This window comes from Tachysurus fulvidraco, chromosome 3 (assembly GCF_022655615.1).
Source record: "Tachysurus fulvidraco isolate hzauxx_2018 chromosome 3, HZAU_PFXX_2.0, whole genome shotgun sequence".
NCBI lineage: Eukaryota > Metazoa > Chordata > Actinopteri > Siluriformes > Bagridae > Tachysurus > Tachysurus fulvidraco.
Genome location: NC_062520.1, coordinates 10,216,174 through 10,243,182, shown reverse-complemented (window position 1 = coordinate 10,243,182; position 27,009 = coordinate 10,216,174). Strand labels below are relative to the sequence as shown.

Below are 27,009 nucleotides of genomic sequence, written 5' to 3'. Positions count from 1 at the left end.
TAAAGTATAGATTTTGTAGTAATATCCAAGCTTAAAATCAGGCTGTGCAAAAGCTGAAAGTGAGAGAGCTGTCAGTAGACAAAAAAAAACACAAGAGACAAACTCCAACACAAGCAATTTCTCACTTTCTAGTGTGTACGCAGTATCAGAACTGCTGCTGTGAGTTTAAAGACTTTGTCGTTGATTTATAATCCCACCTTCCCCGATAGGATCTCGTCTAAGTTATGATTGTTCTCCTGGTTTCTTCCTCATACCCTCTTTTTTTATTGCCACTGTCACCTCTGACTTGTTCATTAAGGATCTAAAAGTACATACACATTAATGTAAAGCTGCTTTGTGACAAATTCTAATGTTAAAATGACTTCCTGAGCAAACCTGAATATAATAGACTTCACTTCTATCTTTTCCTGACTAGAATGTAAAGGGATTAATATAAAGGTGGCTGAATATGTGACCTGGTTAAATGTTAAAATCCGCTCTGATAGTAAAACCCTTAAAAACCTTGGCATGTGGACTGCTACTGTATAATCTCTCATTTCTGATACAAGTTGCTGAAGGGGCACATGGATGAGGCCTGTGTGTATTTGCCATGTGCTCTACATCCACATTCTGACCCTGACCTCATCTGCTGAACACTTATCAGGCAAGGGGCTGTGTCCTGTTCAATTACAAACATGCCCACACTCTCTCTCTCTCTCTCTCTCTCTCTCTCTCTCTCTCTCTCTCTCTCTCTCTCTCTTTCTGACTCTCTCACTCTCTCACACACACGCACGCACACACACACACACACACACACACACACACTGTCTCTCAATCTCTCTCGCTCACACACTGTCTCTCTCTCTCTCTCTCTCTCTCTCTCTCTCTCTCACACACACACACACACTCTTTCTCTCTCTCTCTCTCTCTCTCTCTCTCTCACACACACACACACTCTTTCTCTCTCTCTCTCTCTCTCTCTCTCTCTCTCTCTCTCTCTCTCTCTCTCAGATAACACACACACTGTCTCTCCCTCCCTCACACACACACACACTCTCTAACATGTCAGGAATAAGAGAACATGATTAAAACAAGACACAAATAATAGACAAAATGTACTCGATCGAGTTAAGAGTGTTTGTCAAAACAGAGAAAAGAATTTTTTTTATTATTTACAGAGAAAATAATTTTTAAAAAGCCCACTGCTGATCAAGGCTGTTGGTCTGGAAGGTCAATACTTATTGGGTTCAACTGGCATTTCAATTTCAAACAGTATAGGTGTTAATGATAAAAACATTGCACAATCTTCTAAGTCTATCAACTTTTCAAATGAACTCTGACTTCAAAGCTAACCAAATGGATGCTTAAAATAGGCTACGGTTTACTAATTATTAGAAACATCCTAACTCCCTTTTCCCCTTCCCCCAAAGGCTAGACCCAGAACATCTGATACAGAGAAAACTGAAGTCATGTAAAACTGTAATGAAGTCCTCCTGGTCCATAGCACAACAGCCAAGTCACAGGAGGGGTGATAAATTCCAGATGGCCTACACTTGGTCTAATTTATGAAGAGGAAAGGAGGACATGATAGAGAATACCATTTATTCAATCATCTCAGAGCTCCTGAGCCCATCAATTTTTTTATTAATTAAAAAAAGATTGGTTTTTTTTTAAAGCTGGGGGAAGGAAAGTAGACGACACTGGGGTTCAAGTATGTGGGAAATTGTGTAAGATAAATGTAAAAAACACCACTACTGAGCTTATTGGAGCAGCATGGGGCGAGGTGAACACTAACAGTGTGCGATTCATCACGTTTTTAATCATTGACATGACATTATTTTCCATGATAAACGCACTGTAAAAATAATGGCCTTTAGATTTATGGACTTCCATGTGCAAGTGACGTTATTAGAATATGACTGCAGAACACACGCACAAACACACCACATCTTTCCGAACAGAGGCTTATATAATGTCATAACGCAGCTGGGTGAACTAGGAGAACGATGTCCTGTTTTATATACATGGATAAATGACATACTGCAAATGAATGAATAAATACTTAAGATTAGACTAATGATAAAGATAATGAAATCCAGGCTAAATATTAAGTAAAAAATGTGTATCCTCATAAACTGTATATACATAATATGAATGTGGTATCTGATGATTAATCTCAGGCTGCTCAAATAATCAAGACTTGACCATTAGCTTTAACTTGGATTGTAAACGTTTCACATTAACAGAACGTTTTATAAAATGTGTGTAATTAGTGAAGTTAACACAGGGACGTTTTTCTGTAAGGAGGCATTTATTTAGCGTTTATGGATGAAGTCTTGTGTAAACCTGACCACTTCTCTCTGGACCTGCTTCATCCAGCCTGATGCCTTACTTCTGCTCTGCTTGGAGTTCCATTAGACACTGCTCACTGCTGCTGAGAATGACATGAGATACATGAGATTACTGTGGATGGTGGATACAGCAGATTTTTTTTTTTGCTATGATCAATTCATGGAGTGTCATGTCCATCAGCCATAAACTGATCACTTCAATAAAGCAGACTTAAGTGAATGAACTATGAATAAATGTCCTGGTTACACAATTACACCTTTTGACCATATAGTACAAAGTTATAGAAGGGAAATGATTTACAATCACATTATCTTATACCTGATGAAGGTATATGAAGGTGTCACCTAGATGAAGATGGCTTCCTTTTTGAGCCCGGTTACTTTTCAGATCTTTCCCACATAATGTCTCAGGGAGTTTTTCCTCACCACCATAATCACTATCTAACACGTTAGGTATACATTTAAAAGGTATCATTTACATAATAATATTTAACATATAATATTTCTATAAAGCTACTTTGTGGCATCTTTCATTGTTATAGTCCTCTACAATTAAAACTGAATTGTATTAAATTAAATATAAGCACTTTGTATCAGTTAGAGGTAAAGCTATAATATACCAACACAAAGCGTTAAGCACTGAGATCTTCCCGGTTTTTTTTTTTTTTTTTTTTTTTTTTGGTAACATGAAAATCTGCATCTTCATGATCTTCGGCATCTTCTTAATCTCTTTGTGAAAAAGGAATGGGAATAAGTGTTCCCAAATGTCATTCTTTCTTTCATAACTTAAAATGTCGTCATGTGTTGGAAAATTACTGTGGTACAAAATGAATAGCACACTTATTACTTTTTATTGGAAAATACCAACCTCAGAGTGTAAACAATAATGCTTTGTGTCAGGCTACAGTACATCACACCACCCGGTTGTTTCATATGATGGTGTATTTCTTTCCTTGTCACTGTGTTTTGCATGTTTTTAGCTTTTTTGGAAGGCATGTTTTTGCAGACACAGAAATCAGGAAAAACAAGTATTTGATCAGATTATGACATCGTGTGACGCCTTTTTCTCCTCAGGATAGAGCTGAAGTGATAAACAAATTCTGCATTAAAATGAACACTGCTTATTACTGTTACCTCTAGTGTGCTCTTTACTATAGCATCTGTAAAACATTGACAGTGGGTAGACTTGCTTGTCTGCAGTCAGTATAGTGTCTGTACAGCAGGAAGGCTTGTGTGCGGAATGTGGTGCAGTTTTTATTTTTTTATTTTTTCTTTAGCTCCTGTGTGTGTATTCACTGCGCTACTACATCTGTAAGGAACTGCTTTGTTTCTGTAAGGACTTTTATTGCTGATGTAGAGAACTTGCCAGCTGGATTCACCCTCACCATGCCAGACTGGAAAACACCTGGTGCCTGCTGTTCATTAGGCACTCAGGACCCTTTTTTATTTTTTTATTTGTTTTAAAGTTTTTTACGCTGACTTTTATTATGCTGTTCGAAAGGCATTGAGAGTAACTCGGTTCTTTTAATTGAGAAGAGTCCATGAAATTAACTAAATAAAAAAAATAATAAAAAATCATGATACATAGTGAGACAAGAAACTAAACGTGGACACCACTTTATTTGTCGGTGATGCCCTCTGGTGGATGCAAAATCTGCCCTGTTATTCTTTATATTCAATTCTTTCTATTCACTTTATATTAATATATAAACATTCAAAGGTTATTTTTTGCATGTCAGCGTTATACTCATTTGACAAAAACTCCCTCTTGACCTTAAACTTGCCGTCATTTAAGTCTTCTGTGGCTGAAGGCTTCAAGCTGCGACATGTAATGACTACTTTTGCCTCCCTGAGTACATATTGCACAGACGCACGCACACACTTAAACTCACACACTCTGTATGCGCCATGGATTGCACTGGAAATTACTAGAGTAATTAGAGTGTTCCGTTTATCGTTTGTTTTTGACACACTCAGTGCAATAAATGTACGGCGCTGTCATCCTTAAGTACACAATATGGCACAGATATGTTATTAATGGTACGCCACTAATCTGCTGGTCAATAATTGTGGTTTCCTGGTCTGGGTTATTGACTTCTGGAGGGAAATTGAATTTAATATTTCACACGTTTATTCAGGATTCTGTGTTTATCACACCTCTGACAATGTACATTTAGAAGCATATTATTAATTAAAAAAAATTACAGCAGCCACCACTTGTCATTTTTCAGTCAGATTATTGGCAACATCATGAAATGTACATTATTATGAAATGTTTACAGATTACGATAACAAGCTAGTGAAAAAGTATAAAAAAGAAATCATTTTAGGATAATTTAGAGGATCGGTTTAATGCATCGTTTTGATGTGAAGAACAACCCATTTAGATTTTCCTCGCTTGAATGAAATACACTGAGAAACTGTTTTCCTGGATGTTCAAGTAAAATATCTCTTTAATTGTAAAATAAATTCTACGATTCCCCACAGTCCAGATTGTTTTTTGAACATAATTCAATTATTCATATCTTATGCACATTTTATACATTTTAAACAGTTCAATTCAATATTATTAATATAGCGCTTTAACAATGGATATTGTCTCAAAGCAGTTTTACAGAATATAAGAAAGGTAATACAAACAAATAATTAATATTATTCCAAAATTAATATTAAGACATAAATTCAAGATTATTATCAGACCTGTATTTAAATGTGTTTGTATTTATCCCCAATGAGCAAGCCTGAGGTGAAATAAGGCGACTGTGACGAGGAAAAACTCCCTTAGATGGTAAAGTAAGATTCATCCTCATTTGGGTGTGATTATAAATATACAGTCCAACAATTGTGTATTGATTCGAAGGTTGTTGTTCTCGAAGACCACATGTACAACAGTAAGTTCCAGTTCACTAATCTGATTGGTTGAGCAGCATAACAAGAGTGTCTATAATTAGTATAACCTCACTGGGACGCTTTACTTTGTGTATTTCCTCCCATCATAAAATGGGACTAGTTTGATACGGTTTACTAGTTTGATACGGCTACTACAATAGCGTTATCAGCATCATCAGCGGACACAGCAAGACATCCTTTATAGGAGTACATCTTTTCGTTAAAATATGAAAACTCCACAGAAGAAGATGAAACAGAAGAAAGGATGCTGATTGGACAGGAAGCACCATTAACAGGAATTTAAGCTAGCTAGCTAAAGTGCATTAAATTTAATCTAGGATAAATTCGCGTTAATTTTGCAAAAATAAACGCAAGCCTTCCTCTATATCGTGTCCAAAATGTCACTTACTTGACATAAATTTCTCATATAGCAAAATTGCACACTCGCAGTTGTTAGTAGATTGAAGACCGTAACTAAGAAATGAAGACATGATTTAAAAACCCTGAAGTTTCGATAAAACTCATTTAATTCATTCTAGCTGATATATAAAAAAATAAAAACAAAAATAAATGACTATAAGAACTGAGAGAAGTAAAGATCAATAAAATTCAATGTTTTTTTTCTATACTTTTAACAAAATAAAATCTCACAGAAGCCTTGACTTGCAGATCTATGATTTACTGTATTATTATTATTTATGACATTCTTTAATTGTATATGGTGCAGATTAAATTCTATACTGTGCTATGGTTTCTGCATCCAAGCAGAAATCTAATGACCTCAAACACAATTATTTCAATCCAATTAGGGATGTTTATGATTTTTACTGGAAAGTGGCTAACAAATGTTATGAGCACTGAGTGTTATGAATGCTGTATTAAGTGTTATACTATTAATCCTGTCTTTTATTTTTTTTTAAACATTAAAAAAACATATGGCAAATTCTATGTATAAATGTTATTCAGGTGTTCCTGCTGCCTACACTTTTGGTTTGTGTGTTTTATAAAAAGAACAGGACTTTACTAATCTTGTTAAGTGATTACTGTTTCCTTCACATGCCCGATGAAGTTGATGAACGTGGTTAACACCGATCAGACTACATGAAGTGTAACTGTGTAACTTTTAACACCAGCAAACAGAAATACTGTACAGATTATCTTTCCATGATAGTCACTTGATCCACGTGTGAAATCTGGCATAGAGGAACTTGCCAGACATCAAAGATTAAAATATTAAGGGATTTAACCCGATAGGTAGAATAAAAAAACAAAACGCTTCTTTATTTTCAGTTCTAGTTGTTACTTAAATTTTTTGGCCAGCACTATTGTTCCCTCCGCCCTCTTTGTTCACTTTTGCTGTTTAGAGCCTCGTTGTGACCAGCAGTGCATCTTTTTTTTTTTTTTTTTTTTTGAGCTTCCTCTCTCTCGTTCTCTCCCTCTCCTTCATCTATCCTTTTGGCTCCTCCCTCTCTGTTAGTCTGTTAGTGCCGATGTTCAGGGATCAGCATCTGATGTGTCACTGGCGTCAGGTTGGCTGTGTGACAGTAGCTGATCTTCAAATCAGAGATTAGCATACCACCTTCCTGAGCTCAGGCTTTGGGGAACCTGCACGCAGCCGCTTTAACAGCGCAGCCCTCTCCTCTCCATCAAGCATGGAGCAAGGAGAGAGCTCCCGACGCCAGGGTAAGTGCCTAGGGGTCATTTGAAAATGACAGCTCCAGAAATGTAAGGTTGGGCAGTACATTTGAGTCAGCTCTCTTTGGATTTCTTACCTGTGAAAACTTTTAGTTGACAGCTCTGTCTTTTGTAAAATGGTTCCCAATAATTAAGCATGTATTAAAGGCTTGCATCCAGCATACAAATACATATCCTGATTGTTACCTGCTGGTACTGCTTTTTGCACTGTACTGTTGTTTATTCGTTGGACGAAAAGCATGAAGGGCATCCTCTTTCTTCTTCTTTTTATTTATTGTCTGGCACTGTGTCTCTTGCTATTTTTAGGGAAACTTAGCTTTGGTGTGCATTAGGTAGCTTAGAGTTATAGCTGAGCAGATTTTCAGTAAATAGATCGCATGTTTAGTATCAAAATACTGATGCTCTTAAATCACAAATAGTCATAGTAATAGTATTAAGAATATTTTCCACTAGACCAGATTTCAATGATATTCATTCATTCAAAACTACATTGCAGGATAGTATTACAGTCATTTTAAATAGTCTAGTTTAGTGCCAGGGGAAAAAAATAGTGCGGGAATGATTCCTCTGCAGTCTCTCTGAGAGGTCAAGCAAAGGGCTGGCTCAAGGACTCCACTGCTGTCCACCTCAGATACACCTGCAGTCATTCATCACTGAGACTGGTGCAACCCCCAGCAAATTCAGCTGAAATGAGAACAGTGCAGCTCCGTAGGGGAAGCAGCGCTGTAAATCAGGCAGCGTTGTGTGAACTTGTCAAGGCGAGCGATCGAAGTCCAAGCTTCATTGGACATCAGTCATGTCACCTGTTAATGTGTTCAATCAGCAAGGATACGGACATGTTTTCTAGAGTATATAGAGGTGTTTGGGTTGTGATACAGAGGATGTAGATGCACATACAGAAAAAAGACCGTATGACAATGAGAGATGAGTGCATGCATGCTGATAAAAATGTCTTGATAACCTTTTAGGCTTAGCTTCTTCTTGGGACTCTGAGGACGCTGCATTTTGCTATATTGTAGTTCATCGTAAATATTTTATAATGTAACTTAACACCAGGAGTTTTAATTGTATCTCTACACATGCATGGCATCTTCCAATCTGCTGATCATGTCGTGGCAACACCTTGCAAAAAATCATACAGATAAAGAACCAAATTAATTAATAAACACAATTGCATGTACTGTATAACATCAGAATGCTTAATAAGATTGCTGTAACTTTGACTGTGTCATGGTTGTTAGTGTTAGGTGTGAGTATCCTCGTGTTCTCCTGCACTCCAGCGTGTGGTTGTTCTGTTGTCTTCGAGGAATGGCCAGACTGGTTTATGCTGATAGGATGTTAACTCAAATTCCTACACAAAACAATCATGATGAGTGGAAATGCATCTCAGAGCACACAACATGCCAAACCATATGGTGGCGGATCTACAACAGCAGAAGACCAAGTTGTGTTCCAAGTTCAAGAGTCTAATTCTAAGTGAATCTGGGCAGATGTTCTCTGTAAAGATGTATTTTTACCAACCGATGTGGATTTAAGCGTGGATTTAAATTGAAGTGTGAAAAGTCTTTTTCATGTGACGTGTTCCATACAGACGAAAATCTATAAGAATCTTTTTGGTGCATTTTTTTTTTTTTATATTCATTTACTAAACAGATAAACATTTCTGTAATCAGGTGTCTTAGCAATAAAGAAAAAAAAATTCAAACTTCTTTACTCTCCATCCAGTCTTGACTTTGCTGCTGTATGATATACTGTAGGACAGTACATATAGAACATAATAACCAAGTGATGGAGTGATTTTAGATACAGCATGGGTACTTAATATTTGTCTAATTTGATACACACACACACAAAAAAAAAAACCAACTCTGCTTTATCTTAACACTAGATGCTTTTTAGAAACTAATATAGTTTCTTAACCTTTGCTATCTCGATCTTAACAAATATTTGGAGAGTCTTCATTGTTTGAGTATTGTATTATGTTGTCCATGGATAAATATCATTTGATCCTTGCTGGATTGCAGAAATCTTGGTGCAGAATTTCTAATAGGTTGTTTGGATATTAATAGCGGATGTCAGGTACTGTGCATTGACATTAGTGAAAAGTCGGTGCAGTAGGTCTCATAAGCGTTTTTAGTAATAAACTTTTCCCAAATACAAATCGGATTGAAGACTTTTGATCACATGGTTCAAAGGATTTATTGTGATTTTTTTTTTTTTATGTTACAGATTTAATCAAAGTTTTAGGATCACAGACACTGGTTTATTAGACACAATCAGAGCATGAGAACAAATGTTAATGAGAACAGGCTACTTATGCTACAGACAATATTGCAGCGGATTTGTCGTTCACGAATGCTGTAGTATATGATTATAACCTAGTACTCATTATGAAACTTTGCAAGTGGCTACAGACAGAGTAAGCAAAGGCATAGCCTTAACTCTTTTAACAAATTATTGTCACGAAGCAGCTTATCAGAAATCCGAATGTAGATTTAGATCCACTGCAAACAAGCAAAAAAAATCTCCCATGAGGAAGGAGCCACACTTCTAAGGGAAACGTCGTCTCCTGGGTGATAATTGACAATGGGATTATAAATCATTACCCTTCTGCAACTTCATACTATGACATCAGAAGCTCTTCAGTGGGTTGAGAGGATATTGGGAGAGAGAGTGGGAGTGTTTTGTGGAAAAGTGGGCTGACGCAGGACAGTCTTTGCGATTCCAGCTGCAGTTCTTGGCCTGATTATTCAGGGAGGGCAAGAGGACTCACAACGACGGTGATGTGTCAGGATCCAGCATCACGTTAGGCAGAAGGTCTGCAAGTCCAGTCAGAGAGAGAGAAGAGATTATTAGGCATACTTTTACCACAGGATTTAAAGAGTGTACATTGTGATCAGTGTGCAAGCAGGGAAAGCACCTACATTTTACTCTGACAAAGAAATCCAGATAATGCACCACAAAGATCAGAAACTCCCTCAAAACTGGACACAACCAGTGTAATAAGATATTTGGCTTTGAGATTTTATTGAGCCTGTTTAATATTAACTTCAATCCATAAAGGTTCTAGTAACGTTTTGGACTTCATGCTGTCTCTCAAAGGAATTTCTAAGGCAATACCTATGCAATGCCATGTTTTGCATTTTATTGGACGAATTAAATGGATTGAATTGTAATATTAATTATAGTACTTCTTTTGCAATACTCAAAAAGTTTCACATTTGCACATGATCTTTATTTAGACCCTGCTTTCCAGACTCCTCTCAGTGCTACATGAATATCATGAAAAATCATATTGATGTACATTTTGTCATGTTATTATAAATGTTAATGTAAGTTTAAAGATCCTTGTAGGTTGGTGCAACTGAAGCAAGAAAACGTTCTATTTACAGTACATTTATTACATTGAGTTTACTGTCATTTACACTGGTCAGTAAGATTGAGGGCTGCTGGGGATCAGTGTAGGGAAGAATTCAAAGAATCTTATGTCCGTTATTACCGACTGTCATACCACAGTCGCTAACAGGCTTAATGAGAAACTTGAGTCCTTCAACAGACCTCGCTTTCTTGATCCTGAGGTCAGAAGTTCAGTTATCTCTCCATGGTTCTCCCTGGTATCTAATTTGTCTGGTTTTGAATAGATCTCCATCCATAGCCAGATGACACTTACTGTTTACCATGATTATGGCTTTGAATATGTGAGTGTGATGCGGGCAGTGATGCAAACAGGTCAGGAAACTGGGTCATTGTCCTCTTCCTGGTAAATGAAAGTGGAACATGTCTCATGTGAATTACACTATATGGTATACTAAAGATGGACAAACCACAGAAATTATCTTCAAATGTTACATGCCTGTGCAGATATCTGTAATTGCCTGCATTCTGGCTGTAGTCAACTGTTTGCTTAGATGCAGCTAGTAGAAGGTTCAAAATAGGCTTGTAGTTTGATTATTTTGCTGGAAACGAGCAGAATTTGTTAGAAAATATCACAGGCAGCTGAACACAATTCAGCTAAACTGAGCAAGCTGAACTCGAGTGTTAAAGCAGAGTTTGAGGAATTGTCAGAGCCTGAATCATGACACTGCTGGAGCTTTCCCCAGTGTTTTCCAGTGTTTCTGGTTTAGGTCATGCCTACTATGGATTTAAATCAAAATTCAGATGTGTATACAGATAGTGGCACTTGGGGACATGTCAGTAAGAGATGAAGTCTCCCATGTTGTTGGTGGTATGAATGGATCATGTTTGATCTCGGGTACAAAAACATGTCCACACTGCTGATTTCTCTGACTTTTTCTAATTTGGCAGCATGCGTGTCATTTGTTGTTTACTTAGCCCTCGTTAATATCCACAGTTCATGTAGCTTTAAGAAAAGGAAGTTCAGCATTGGCTCATGTCTGTAATTATAAGGAGCTTAATGACAGGGAATTAATTATGTCAGGTTTAAGCGCTTTTCTTAGAGCCTTAGGCAGAAGACTCAGCTAGATGAACTTCACATCTACATTATATATGATTACACTGTATAGATTAAGGTTTGTTGTAGAGGTTTGTTCCCTTGCACAGATAACAATTTAAGGTGTGGAAATAGTTAATAAACTGCACCTGCTCACAAACCTGAACTGTGTAAATTTTACACGACCATTACTTCTGTTCATTGTTACTTTAATGGGATTTTCACTGTCACTGCTAGGGCTGTGAAATATGAAACCTACAGAAAGTTAGTAAGTCATATAATTGTTTTTTAAATATCACAGATATCATCTAGATTTTATAATTACAAGCAGCTGATAAACTTTAACTGATTTATTAAAATGATGTGCTGTGTACTGCTGGTTAGCAACCCTGTGTATAATAGACGTGTCTTGACGTATCAGGATGTCACTCCTACTACCTTCCCTAGAGCAACAATGACTCCAGGGGCCAGGATTAGACTCACAGTTAGAACATTAAGTTCTGTTTCAAAGAGGATTTAGTTACTAATAGAGACTGTAGGCAACTCGCTAGCATGTTTTAAATCGCTGTGATTGAATTGCCACTGAGACATTACCACCATTCTTTAAGCCCTTATTCATGCTGCAAGTGCTATTATAGTCATTTCATTTCTATCTGCCTTGAAGACTTAACCATTTAAAGAATTCTTGTCTGCTGTTTTCTGATCATTTTAATTTCACCTGGATCTTTCTTTGTCTGAGACTGAGACAAAATAAAGCCAACTATTAGAGCCTAAGAGCAATATTGGAATCAGTTTATTTAATCTTAGAGACTTTTCCTTTGCACAGCACAATATTATCATTTTCATGGTCTAATAAATAAACAGCATGCGACATAAATGTCTGTAAGAACCTAATTACTAGGTTTATTCTTAATCATCTCAATGCAGACATTTTATCACAGAAGAGATATTAAGATTTTTTTATTGCAGACATCAAATTGAGAAACTGTTCCCATCTGAATAACGATGAGCTGAGAAGCAGAATTTATGGGTCCAGACATCACCAGGATGCATCACATATTGGATCTATCTAATGAAGTCTCATATTGTCAGATGGGGTTATTTTTATTTTTTTAAGTTTGTTAACCATCCGATGTGGTGTGATTATATTTTAGATCAATACATTTTTTAGATGATGGCATGTCCATTTTGAGCCAAAATGAGACATTTTGCCATTGGATACAGGCAATAATTAACATTAAAACAGTAAAAAATGCATTATGACTAAATAAACTAACAAACAAGCATGTAACCAAGTTGCTTGCTTCTCACAGGCAGCCTATTCTTACATTCTAAGCTTAGTGAATGTAATTTTACCCCAGGACACATCCTCTTGTCCTTTTGTCAGTGGTTAAGGGTTTAAGAGTTTGCTTTGGGTTTTTTGTTAGTCGACGCATTTGCAACAATGCAAATGAATGTTTAGTGCTTGAATCTTCAGACCAAACCCACTCAAGATTTAATTAGGTAATTCTGCCTTTTTGTATGGAACAGCTATGGACCATTAACTGATACAATTCCTATATCACATAATAGTGTATGCAGAGAATATTAGAAATGCTTTGGAGTTAGAGTTAGATTTTTCAAGAATCTTTGGTTTAGGGCCTTCCTCTATTCGGCCGTCTCTGTTATGTCCATTTCATTCACCCATGGATTTTTTTTCCTTTCCAGAGGTTGTAAAACATGTACAGCATATAATTCTAACCAAAAAGTGCATATTATAAAAAAGTCTGCTATACTTTACAAAGCTATTACTTGTTTCTATGCACATGACCGATCCAAAAGTGAAATCCACAACAGCAAAACATAGGCTGCAGTTTAGACCATCGGTGTTGTTGGATTGAGTGACCCATATAGCCTGAGGGACAGCATTGATCACTTTTACATTCCAATTATAGGAAAATCAATGCTTCAGGCTTCGTTGGACTGCGTTCATTGTACTCAGGTTTTCTTTTTCAGTTGCACTAGTTTCGTCATTGCATTTTGTTTACTTAGTTCAGGGGTCGGCAACCTTAAACACTCAAAGAGCTATTTGGACCCGTTTCCCACAGAAAAAAAACACACGGAGCCACAAAACCCTTTCGACATATAAAACGAAGATATCGTTTTTTACCTGTATGGAAAGTGTAGAGAAAACTGTAGTGTGTTGCATTTATGAAATCAATGAACTGCTACCAAGTAAACGCAATTTTATTTCTGCAGGCAAACAAAAATATTTTGAACAGTTTGAACTAACCTTAAGTAAAAAGACGCTGGGTTGAAGGTTACTTTCAAATAAAATGTTCAATGTGTAATTGTGTCCTCTTCGGCTCTCAAGTTTTGCATACAGGCAAGCGTGACATCTCCACCCCCCCACCCCCCCCGCAACCCCAATTTTTTTCATTGGTTGTTGGGTTAAATCTTTCCCAGATATTGCTATTTTCTGATTGGCTATTGTGTAGTCTCTTTTTTGATTGGCTGATAAGTGTCAGGCTCGACAAATAACTTCAGGGGAGACGCGCTTGATTCCTGCGCGGTTCCAGACAGTGGTGCAGACTGATGCATTTTGGGCGCTGCAGCTTATTAAATATATGATAAATAGTCAAAAAGTTTTTCTGCATGAGAAATATGATGTGTGGCTGGAGAGCGTGATTAAAGACCGAAATGCGTGACTGTCACTCTCAATGTGTGACACCTGACAGCCTTGCATGACATCAAAATTTTAACTTGCCGGCTGCAACAAACCAAAAATGTGTCTGCTTCTGTGTTGGATTTCACAAGTCGGCAGTTATGACGCATATTTTGAGCGACAAAAAAATAAAACACGGTTTATTTTAATGTTACAAGAGCATCATAATCTTAGCATTTAGAATTACTTTTTTTTTAAAGACTAACTAACTAAAATAAAATAAATTTAAATTAAATTTTTATTTTCCAAATCTACAGGGAGCCGCAGCAGAGGGATGAAAGAGCCACTTGCGGCTCCGGAGCCGCGGGTTGCCGACCCCTGACTTAGTTAAACTTTTCTATTCTTGTATAGAGAATTTTGTTTAGTCTGTGAAACATACAGTAAAGAGACAAAATATAAAGGGTTTATTTGAGAATGATCAAAACAATAGTGTGAAACGGCTTGACCATTTGAGTTGATCCTAATCTGCCACTGCAGAAGGTCCAAGTTTCCTGTAATACATGCAAACAGTAAAGTCTCTTTTCACTGTAGTAGCTTTCTCGCTGTCTTGGCCTGTAATCTACATTTGATTAGTGTCTGGTGTGAGTATCCTCACGATCTCCTGCACTCCAGCGAGTGGTTGTTCTGTTCTTGTCAAGGAATGGCCAGACTGGTTTAAGCTGATAGGATGTTAACATTTGTTCTACATTTGATTAGTTAGTTAACAAGTAATCCAGCACTGTATAATTATGCTATCTTAAGGCTATATTCAGCGTTTAATACCTTGAGAAATTCTTAGCGATGCGTGAAAACAGCACAGAAAGCTACATAAATAATGGGGCTGGATTAATATAAATATATAATCTCTTATTGCACCAAAAACATTTTATATGTAATGGATTATGTAAGGGAACAGATTAAATGAAATTCATTTAATATTATTCATTTTTTGTTCTTTTTATTTAAGGATTATGAATATTACTGAGATACAATTGAGCCAGCGATGAAAATAAATGGCTGATTCATGTCACAGCTTGTTTGCTGATTTCAAAATCTGGCCACAGTTTAACAGTGTGCAAGAATGCATTTTAGAAGCAGAAACTTTTAAATTATGATGTGCAGCTAATAGATGTTTCCATCCTGGACTTTGGCTTTTCTTCTAAAGGGCTTAATCAACTAAAGTATGTTTAGCTACATAAAATTCCATTCATGCTGAGGTTTGGATTAGCAACAGCCATGACCGAATGGCAATAACAGTGATCTTATAATGCTTAACAATTTGAGGAGGTTATGTTTTTTTTTTTTTTTCATACTGGGCTTCTCTTTATCACTTTTGATTAATGCTGTGGTCTCTGTTTTAGATTTGAAGGCAACTGTTTCTTATTTTAAAGCATTTTATGTTTTCATCATAGAGCTAAGAAATTTCATCACTTCATTAATCAGACCAGATGGGAAGCTATGAAAAAATGTTATAGCTGTTATTGATTGTTCTTGACTGTTATTGTGCAGTTTTAACTTATGCGTGTGCTCGAGTCTGTGATTAACCTGATGTGTGCTAACAAAGCGAGCAATACACTATAAGAACTGAATAAACATCACTGTGTTTACTTAAGATATATTGTAAAGATGTGATCGACTACATGGTGTATATTAAGAAGATGATGAGGGAATATGTTTGTTCTTTTGCTTCCATAGGCAACTGAATCCAATATAAAAACATAACCTAAGTATAATATTCTGCTTTTCTTTGTTTTGCCTCAGGTGATGGAAACCCCAAGGAAAGCAGTCCCTTCATCAACTCGGATAATGACAAGGGAAGCCTATATGATGGAAAAAACATGGAATTGTTTGCGGTACGCTATTAATTTAGTCAAGCTAATAATAAGGATTTTAACTGGTCATTCAGTTGGATATTTTTCTCAATGGGTTAAATGTGCTACAAAGGTGATATATACTTGTATTTACAATGTTGTTTTTGTGGGTTATAAAAAAAATAAAAGGCTGGCAAACAACCAGCATGATTGATATTAGAAATGTACTGTGTTGTGTCTTTTCCCCACATCTCTTTTGGTTTTGTGTGTTACTATCAGGTCTCCAGCCATGATTTCCAGTGCCTGTCTTATAGTTGTAACCTTTAACAAATAATACTAATGTTGCCCCTTGGCTTGGGTGTTTTCTCCGGGGTACTCCGGTTTCCTTCCCCAGTTCCAAGACATGCATTGATTTTGCACCCAGGGTGCCCCCCTCCTCCAACCTTGTGTAGGATAAGTGGTTAGATGGAATGGAATTAAATGCATGAGTTTTATCATTTCTAGGAAGAGATGGATAGCAATCCAATGGTGTCATCGCTTCTCAGCAAACTGGCCAATTACACCAACCTTACACAGGGGGTTCGGGAACATGAAGAGGCAGATGAAGAGGAGAGTGCAAAGAAAAAAACTGTCAAAGTAAGTGACACTCTTTCAGAAGGCATAAGTTTATAATTCAATATTAAAGTGCTTAATTTTTACAATTTGAATGACCTGGCGTTTATAAAATCCGCAAGGTTCTTCACTCAAGTGTAAGTCTTTAATCTCTAGTTTTTAGTTTCAGTTCTTCAGTGTAACGGGATCATATTTTATTTATTTTTTTTGTCTTCAGGTTATGTGTACAGAAAACACACTCTTTTGTTTTCATTTATTTGGATTGTGTATGTTTTGGCACCCTTAAGTAATGGGCTTGTGTAAATGTAGATCATGTTCCTCTTATGAAAAACTGCAATAACAATAAAAACATTCCTGCATGAAGATTTTTTGGTGATACTTAGAACTAGTTGCAAAGTAAACACTCCTATCACAGTTTGTAATAATATTAAGAATGTCGACATACAAAACAACTGTTTTTCAGTTTGTTTTTCCCACATGTGTATCTAGGGTACCAGCCCAACTCCAACCTCTATTTGTGTGATTCTTCAACATAACATCCGTCATTTTTAAAATTCCTAAATGGTTGCTAAGTCATGGCATGAAAACCACACACAGGACTTGCTGCCTTGTAGTGACAGTGATGAGGTTCATTGCTTTGTCATGTTTTGTGCTAAGAATGATGTGGCTTTTGCCTGTTGGTCAGGCTGCAGACATACAGAGAAATGACTAGAGGGGGTTATGACATTGCTAAATCTGTCTTACTGGCTATAGATGCTAACAAAGCTGTGAGTGGTACAACAAAGACACCCTTAGGCCCTTTAGGATGCACAGTTTGGTGGTAGGCGTTTACGTCACATTAATTTTATGCTAAGCTACTCCTACTATAACGAATCTGCTATTAAACCTTGTATGCCAGGCAACTTGTATGCCAGGCAACTATAAATAAAAAAGCAATACCCCGGCACATGAAATCTGCTTACCCTGGGGTCCGAGGTCCGATGTTCCACTTCTATCATATTATTGCTAGTGATTTCTGCTTCTCTTCATATTTTTCTCTAACCATAAAGAAACATTACTTCATATGCATAAAATTCTAAGCTATGATTACAATTCAGAAGTCGAAAATAGTAGCACACTACTTGCAGTATTTACAACAGGATTTAGTGTTTACAACAGGATTTTCCAGCCGTACTCTATTACACACTGCAATACACTTAAATTGAATGTGTCTGTGAGTTTAAATTCTGTTATCAATGCTTATTTAATCGAGTGTGAAAAGAGCTTGCGTTTTCTGTTTCTATCTTGCTTAGACGAGACCGCAGATGGGGACGTTCATAGGCGTCTACCTGCCCTGCCTTCAGAATATCCTGGGGGTCATCCTGTTTCTGCGAATGACCTGGATTGTTGGAACTGCAGGCATTCTGGAGGCCTTTATCATCGTATCCATGTGCTGCTGTTGTGTAAGTATGCTGTGCTCTGACAGTTTAAATTCACTTTAAATTTTTAGTCCTGCTGGATTGTAGTATTTTGACATTTGCCACAATTCATAACCGGATACATTTAGTGTGCACCAGAGACAAAGAAAAAAAGCTGTATGTGATAGAATAAATAAATGGATGTTTAGTCTGCCTTCCTCTCCATTTAAAATACTCTAGCAGTTTATGTACTTTTGGCAGCTTGGTGTGTAATCTTCTCAGCAGGTGTATATTTATAACACAGAGCAAACAATAGGATAACTCGTCTTTTTTGAGTGTGGCAACGTGCTTCCTGTTTTTGTGTCGCTGTCCAGATTGCCACTTTTGAGGGAATGCTTATTTACAAAAAATATATTTTCCATTGCTTTGGCACTGTGTTGTGACGTTGTTGGGTCAAAAAATGTCATATAATTAAATGCGTTTGGTGAAATTCAGGGATGCACAAATGCAGTAAAGGTTCCTCTGATTGCATCATGTCATATTTAGCATTCATTCATTTTCTACCGCTTATCCGAACTTCTCAGGTCACGGGGAGCCTGTGCATCATAGGTTGAACATTTTATCACATTGCTTGGTTTGCATGGCCATCACAGGTCATTCCTAGTTATTAATCCACTGTAAGTGTGCATTTTTAATCAACGCTTATTTTTAAAAAAAAAATTTTTTTTTTTACTAAAACATAAAGCCTATGATTAAATCAGACCGATGTATTACTTTTCATATTGTTTGCCAGAGATTACAGAATCATTCATTCAAGTAATGCTCTTTCCATCACTAAGCTCCTGTTTGAGGTAATGGACCAGTAAGTGGCTTTAAGACAGCTTTTGGACTACGACTGAGACTGAAGCAGCTGAAAGGATTTATACCGATCATTTGTCTGAGTTAGACTCAAGGACACTAGAACACAGAGGTGTGTTATGTAATAGTGATAGAAATATCCTTACTTTTACAACATTTACATACCTTTAGAAACTCCACATAGCTTTAAATAAAAGTTGTGCTCAGATGATAGACACTAGTACCTGTGGTAGCCAGGCTCTGTGAATATGATATAATATAGAGATATGATATAATACAGAGCCTGTGGTAGCCAGGCTCTGTGAATATTATATAATATGTAATACCAGCCACAACAAAAAGGTGTTTCTACTCATGTGCCAATTATCATGTTTCCAGTAATTTCAAAAAGCCTCATTTCCTGCACTAGCTTTCAGGTGTTCTAGCCTATAGTCTGGTCCCAAAATAGACTTTATGACTTTATGACTCTATGACTTTAACCATGGGACACAACAAAATGTGGTGTGGTGTGTGGATTTGGTAGTAGGACAAAAGGATGGACTGTATTTGTAGAGATTTGGGGTTTCAAAACAGCTAGCTTCACCTCATTTTACCACACTTGCTGATAATGCCTTTAATGTACTACTTTAAAGCAGTTCCACTCAAGTCTGACCCAGTTATATTTGAGTCAGTGCATTTGTCTAAAGAGTTCTGCTCTTGTTTATTTCAGACAATGCTCACAGCCATATCTATGAGTGCCATTGCTACAAACGGAGTAGTTCCAGGTGAGATGGCATTGCCGTCCCAGTAATTATTAATTATTCATAAACATTCCTAATAGATGAGAATAAGCATTCTAAAAGTTAAGAATAAACATTCTATGTGTGTGTATATATATATATATATATATATATATATATATATATATATATATATATATATATATATATATGTGTGTGTGTGTATATAGATATATATATATATATATATATATATATATATATATATATATATATATATATATATATACATGTATATGTATGTATGTGTGTATGTATAGATTATATGTACATCTATTTATTTATGTATATCTGTACATACTGTATGTTTATTCTGTAGTACTACATTGCACTTCTGGTTAGATTCTAACTTAATTTCATTGCCTTGTACCCATGTACACAATATGTACCCATGTGTGAAAAGTACCCAAAGTTTAATCTTAATTAAGTAACCACATAGTTATTACATATTCAGTACTTTTATTTAGCGGACATACGAACAACAGTGATGGACATGAACCACTCGTGCAAATACTTTGCATTGTAAATGTTTATGACTAGTGTTTTCCCTGTCTCTGTTTTCCCATCATAGCTGGTGGATCCTATTACATGATCTCTAGGTCTCTGGGTCCAGAGTTTGGAGGAGCTGTAGGACTGTGTTTCTATTTGGGTACCACATTTGCTGGAGCCATGTACATCCTTGGTACTATTGAGATTCTTTTGGTGAGTTCTGTCTAAATGCAATTGTTTATGGTCTGTTCTAGGGTCAGGCTATAACATAAAGCAATAGACTACAGTGATCAGATGTGACTGCATTTGTTACAATGATTCAATTTATTCATGAAATGCAAAGGGCATAATATTATGAGAAAAGAGTAAAGAAAAAACATGTAACTGAAATTATAAGGACATACCTATTCAATTTACAAACCACATTAAGGAACTTCTCTCACTTAATTGACAAAAAAAAAAACTGGAGAAAAATATTACAAAGTCTTCCCTTTAATTGATTTACTAATAGTAATATACACAGGTTTGAAAAAGTGTTGACCCCCTAACTGATATTTTATTTTATTGCACATTTATCACACTTTAATGTTTCAGATCATCAAACATATTTAAATATTAGTCAAAGATAACACAAGTAAACACAACATGCAGTTTTCAAATGAAGGTTTTTATTATTAAGGGAAAATATAATCCAAACCCACATGGCCCTGTGTGAAAGTGTTGAATTATCCACAAATAGTGAAAACATGGAACAGTGGTGAACCTTCCCAGGAGTGGCCGGCTGAGCAAAATTACCCCAAGAGTGCAGCGACGACAAAAGACCACACAACAACATCCAAAGAACTGCAGGCCTCACTTGCCTCAGTTAAGGTCAGTATTCATGACTCCACCATAAGAAAGAGACTGGGCAAAAATGGCCAAGACAAGTTCCAAGACAAAAACCGCTGCTGAGCAAAAAGAACATAAAGGCTCGTCTCAGATTTGCCAGAAAAAATCTTGATGATCCACAAGACTTTTGGGAAAATACTCTGTGGACTGATGAGACAAAAGTTGAACTTTTTGGAAGGTGTGTGTGTCCCATTACATCTGGCGTAAAAGTAACACTGCATTTCAGAAAAAGAACATCATACCAACAGTAAAATAATAGCAACTGTAAAATATGGTGGTGGTAGTGTGGATGGTCTGGGGTTGTTTTTCTGCTTCAGGACCTGGAAGACTTGCTGTGATAAATGGAACCATGAATTCTGCCTTCTACCAAAAAATCCTGAAGGACAATGTGCGGCCATCTGTTTGTGACCTCAAGCTGAAGCAAACTTGGGTTCTGCAGCAGGAAAATGATCCAAAACACACCAGCAAGTCCACCTCTGAATGGCTGAAGAAAAACAAAATGGAGACTTTGGAGTGGCCTAGTCAAAGTCCTGACCTGAATCCTATTGAGATTCTCGAGGCTCATGCTCGACAACCCTTAAATGTGGCTGAATTACAACAATTCTGTAAAGATGAGTGGACTAAAATTCCTCCACAGCGCTGTAACAAACTCAATGCAAGTTATCACAAACACTTGATTGCAGTTCTTGCTGCTAAGGGTGCCCCAACCAGTTATTAGGTTTAGGGGCATGCACTTTTTCAAACAGGGACATGTATGTTTGGATTTTGTTTTCCCTTAATAATAAAAAAATCCTTCATTTAAAAACTGCAGGTTGTGTTTACTTATGTTGTCTTTGACTAATAATTTCATTTGTTTGATGATCTGAAACATTAAAGTGTGATAAACATGCAAAAAAAAAAAACACAAAAAAAAAACAGGAAGAGGACCAACACTTTTTTACACCACTGTATAAAATTCATAAGATGTATAGCAGTTACATCTTATGAATTTTATACAGTGGTGTAAAAAACTTCCTGGTTTTTTTTTCTGTTGAGAGTTCTCGAAAATACCATCTACCAGCGGAAGCTGAACTGGTTCTGCTTAAGAAATGTCTGAGACACCGGAAGGTGCCAAAAATCCACACCCCTGTGACTTTTTTATATGGACATACCCCCACCGCTAACAAATCATCCCTGTCGTTGGCCTGTTGGTCTGTAATTAACAGAATACTCTCAAACACCTACAAGAAAGGATAGGAGCCAGTCATTCAGTCCAAGTTTCATATAAAAGCAAGTCATAACATTTCTCCACTTTTCTGAATTACTGTGTAGATTGACATTTTAATGGTACATTGTTTATAATCCAGTCCTACATAGTGCCCAGTGCTGCCATCTTTAAGGCAGAGGAGAAGGAGTTTGAAGCAGCGGCCATGCTGAATAACATGCGAGTGTACGGCACCTGCTGCCTCGCACTGATGGCATTGGTGGTGTTTGTCGGAGTGAAGTACGTCAATAAGCTAGCGCTGGTCTTCCTGGCCTGTGTTATCCTCTCTATTTTGGCCATCTATGCTGGTGTCATAAAGACCATCTTCGAGCCACCAGTCTTTCCGTGAGTAAAAAAGTGCAACCTTTGTGTTCTGACAATTCTTGTTTTACTTTTGTGCAACTCAAAGCCTGTTGCTTGGAAAAAAGGCTTTTGATTGGATGGTATTTTTGATCTGTTTTCATACACAGGATGTGGTTTCTAAAGTGGTAGAGACAATTAGGTGAGGTGTGTGGGTTTATTAATGATACAGTAGACCCAGTAAAAGTGAAAAAAGTTTGTCTGTAATTATGCATGTAGTAAAGTGCAATAATATTTCCCGTTACTGAGAAACCAGAAGGGCTTCTTTTCCGTCATGGTGGAAAACATTCTGACTGTTACAATATGCTAATATTTAATACGCCATTCATACATTTACAGAAAACCTCATCATATTACTGGTTATATAGTTCTTTTTTTTTTTTTTTTTAAATAACATGGTTTTAATGTTTATAGATTCGGCTTAGATTATATGACCCAGTTTCCATGCATGTTTTTAATGAATTAACGGTTTCTATAGAAATTGTAGCATATTAGATCTACCACATTAATTACAAGCCTGTTATTGGCTGTGCACCACTGTTATAGAACGTTAATTACCACTTCCTGATCAATCAAATATTTGAGAATTTAACAGTATTGTGTTAAAATTTACACTACTTGGATCCATTATGCCTTGTAGGTTAATGTGGCTTTAAATGTGTTTCTGGTGTTTGATTAGGAAAATGTAGAAGTTATCATTGGAGCTTAGGATGTGGAAATGACCCATTTAGCCTGTTTATAATGTAAATGGACTTCTCACATCATGTACCATCTGGATCTCTGATTACTTTTGCACATTAGATTATTTTGAGGAGAGAAAATGGGTGAGCTACTGTACAGCTGTGAGACTATAAATAGTCATGTATGAAATTTGCTGACATCAGGTAGACATTTAGGCCGATGCAATATACAAGTGAGTGTTTATATTTAGTTAACGTAATTTCTGTGAGCCAGTTAGTGTGTTGCTCTTTTAACCAATACACACTCATTTTACACTAATACAAGCAATTTTAAAATCTGGAGATAAAAACATGAGATCGACGTTTTAGAAAAGCTGTAAGAACCCTGATATTAACATCCTGGATGTTCTGATAAGTGGGAACTGTTTTAACACTTTCCATGTTAATCAAGGAATAAACCAGTTGGTCGTGTGCTGTTAGAAAAGTTATAAAATAATCAACAACAGGTCGGTGTGATTTAGCTTGACAGCACAAGTTACCATGGCAATGCTTATGATTTAGTATGATTTATGGTTTAGTAACGAAAAAATTTCTGTGCTTTATATCCATTTATAGTTACATTAACCATTGTGGCAATCTGGCTTCTGATATATCAGATCTCACGTTTTTATAGCAATCCAGATTGCACTTTATGACCCTGGCATGTAACACCAAACTCAGAGTGTGAATATATATCATTAAAAGCTTGTGCTTTCAATTTGCTCTCCAAAGGGTCTGCTTGCTGGGAAACCGGACACTCCAAAACCAAGACTTTGATAAGTGTTTAAAGACTGAGATCATCGAAAACGCTACTGTGACCACAAAGCTGTGGTCTCTATTCTGTGACTCCACTCATCTCAATGCGACCTGTGACGATTACTTCACAAAAAACAATGTTACAGAAGTGCCGGGAATTCCTGGCCTCACCAGTGGTGCCATCTCGGGTAAGGGACAGGCTCATGTAAATCCCACTCGATCTCTTGATTACTTGCTCCTTACATGCTCTTACATTTAGCAAAGAGAAGGTTTTCCTTGACTAGAGATTACCATTTTTGCCATTATGCCATTCTTAGATGTACTGAAATGGACCTGTATTAATATGTAAATGTAAGCCATATTCATATAAACAGCCAGGAAAAGTATTCTTGTGAGACATGAATATTTACTTGCTTACATTGTCCTAACTATAGGTGGTATCCATATCTACTGTATGTTGGATTTAAATATGTTTTGAGAAAATCCATCTGATGTGTCACTGCAGCTGAATTGTATCAGTTTATATGTGTGTGTGTGTGTGTGTATGCCGATATACTGTGTTTATATACTGTACATTTTATAACTTTTACAACAAATGACATATATTTTTCTTCATTTCATATTCAATCAAGTTGTTGGTTACCTACTTACCTATACAGTTCACTTTGTAATCAGATGGTCTGGTTATCAAATTATTCATGATGCTCCTGCACCACTGTCTCTTTTCACTTTTGGGTGTAACCAGAGAAAAATAGGAACATATTTTTTTCCCAGGAAATCTGTCCTTTATTTTGTGAAAGTCAACATCAATGACTAGACCAGGGGTCGGCAACCCGCGGCTCCGGAGCCGAAAGTAGCTCTTTCATCCCTCTGCTGTGGCTCCCTGTAGATTTGGAAAATAAATATTTAATTTAAATTTATTTTATTTTAGTTAATTAGTTTTAAAAAAAACTGTAATTCTAAATTTTGAGATTATGATGCTCTTGTAACATTAAAATAAACAATGTTTAATTTGTTTGTCGTTCAAAATATACGTCATAACCGCCGACTTGCAAAATCCGACACACAGAAGCAGGCGCATTTTTGGTTTGCTGCAGACGGCAAGTTAAAATTTTTATGTCATGAATACGAACTGAACACTGAACGTTTTTTTCTATACTTTCCATAAAGGAAAAAAACGATATATACAGTGTGCAGTGTTATCTTTATTTTAGATGTCAAATGGGTTTTGTGGCTCTCTGAGTTTTTTTTTCTGTGGGAAACGGGTCCAAATGGCTCATTGAGTGTTTAAGGTTGTCGGCCCCTGGAATAGACTTTCTATTTCAATTCTTTTTTCGACACAAACCAACTTTATTTAAGTCTATGGTATGTTAGTAAATTCCTCTTGAGTGGTGATTTTTTTTTTTTTGCAAAATCTATGACATTTCTGGTTTCTGTCTGAGCAGAGAACATGTGGTCGAGCTACGGCCTTGCTGGAGTGCTAGTAGAGAAAAAGATGGAGTCTGTGGCAGCGTCCGAATTGACTCACGACACCTCCTTACCCTATGTACTCAACGACATGGCCACCTACTTCACTCTACTGGTGGGCATCTATTTTCCTTCAGTCACTGGTAAGGGCACGTTAACCTCTCCCTTGGCTTTTTTTTTCCTTTAATTTTTTTTCTTTATTTTCTTCACTTTGTTCCCATTACTGGAGTAATACACTGTGTTCTTTAGCTGTGTAATCCTCTGGAAGGCAGGTTAATGCCAGTCAGTTCCGCCCACTTTATTTTAATCGCTGTTTTTGCCGGTTAGCTTGCGCTGTATCTGAACATACATAGAGAGTCAAGGAGCGAGCAGGGAGTTCATTCTTATCTGTTCACTTCAGCTGGAAATGTCTCATGCCAGTTTGCTTTTACTCAGAGGCCTCATGGCTCCTCACTGTAACACAACAGTGCTCATATCAGCAATTATGGAAAAATTCAACATATTAAAATCTATATGTTTTTGCAAATACAAACCTAGACATATACTAACAATATTCGTTATAGCCACATTTTTGTTATAAATTTTGTATTTTTTATTCTCTTTATTTTCCAGGTATCATGGCTGGATCCAACCGCTCTGGAGATTTGCGGGATGCACAGAGGTCCATTCCAATAGGAACCATTCTTGCCATAGCAACTACTACCTTTATCTGTATCCTTAATGCAGTCTGTGTGACTTTAGAATAGCAGTTTCGATTGTTGTTTCTTTTTAAATCTGCCCTAAAGACTAAAGTAATTAAGGTTTATTTGACATTATTATTATTATTATTTTGTTTACTTTATTTTTGAACATTCTCTTAACTATGTCATTTAGACCTCTCTTGTGTAGTCCTCTTCGGTGCCTGCATTGAAGGAGTGGTTCTTCGAGATAAGTGAGTACTTTTAATTTGTCTATAAATAAATCATAGAGCAAAACAAAATCTGAATTCAAGGTTTAAAAATAAAGTGGGCAGAAATCAAAGCTGGTTACAGGGTAGCTGGTTAAAAAAAAATCCAAAAGCGCTGCACAGAAAAAGGGAAAAACTTAAATGCAACCAGAACTGGCAATGATTTTATAGTTCTCAGTGACTTAGAGGCAAGTATGAAGCAGATGATTATAAACATGCTAAGATTTTGGGAAGCTTCTACCGTATAGTAGACTTAAATCAAAATCTATCTGTCTAGACTGCTCTGAATATAAAATAAACATTAAAAAAAAGACATAAATTGTAACTAGAAATATGATTCTCTTATCAGGTTCGGTGATTCAGTGAAGAAGAACTTAGTGATTGGTACTTTATCATGGCCCTCTCCATGGGTGATCGTGATTGGCTCGTTCTTCTCCTGCTGTGGGGCCGGTCTGCAGAGTCTCACCGGTGCCCCTCGGCTGCTGCAGGCCATTGCACGAGATGGCATTGTGCCTTTCTTGGAGGTAACAGTGACACACACACACACACACACACACACACACACACACACAATTAATTCTGCTAGTCTGTTTAATGTAATCACGTGTAGCTGCTCGGCTCTGATTAGTGTTCTCCT

General features: G+C 36.7%; 1 protein-coding gene across 5 annotated transcripts in view; it reads left to right on the top strand.

The window, feature by feature from the left end:
• Positions 1-27,009, top strand: part of slc12a7b (solute carrier family 12 member 7b) — a 69,204-nt gene that overhangs the window by 24,166 nt on the left and 18,029 nt on the right. For 4 of the 5 annotated variants that reach the window (XM_027149061.2, XM_047810909.1, XM_047810906.1 and 1 more), the window contains exons 2-12: positions 15,809-15,900; positions 16,363-16,494; positions 17,763-17,912; positions 19,435-19,489; positions 20,076-20,206; positions 22,228-22,469; positions 23,936-24,147; positions 25,405-25,569; positions 26,039-26,137; positions 26,300-26,357; positions 26,722-26,896. In XM_027149061.2, the coding sequence (XP_027004862.2) occupies positions 15,809-15,900; positions 16,363-16,494; positions 17,763-17,912; positions 19,435-19,489; positions 20,076-20,206; positions 22,228-22,469; positions 23,936-24,147; positions 25,405-25,569; positions 26,039-26,137; positions 26,300-26,357; positions 26,722-26,896 (1,511 nt within the window). Of the gene's footprint in view, positions 1-6,758; positions 6,903-15,808; positions 15,901-16,362; positions 16,495-17,762; positions 17,913-19,434; positions 19,490-20,075; positions 20,207-22,227; positions 22,470-23,935; positions 24,148-25,404; positions 25,570-26,038; positions 26,138-26,299; positions 26,358-26,721; positions 26,897-27,009 lie in introns of those variants that run through there. The other variant, XM_047810908.1, reaches the window with a different exon arrangement.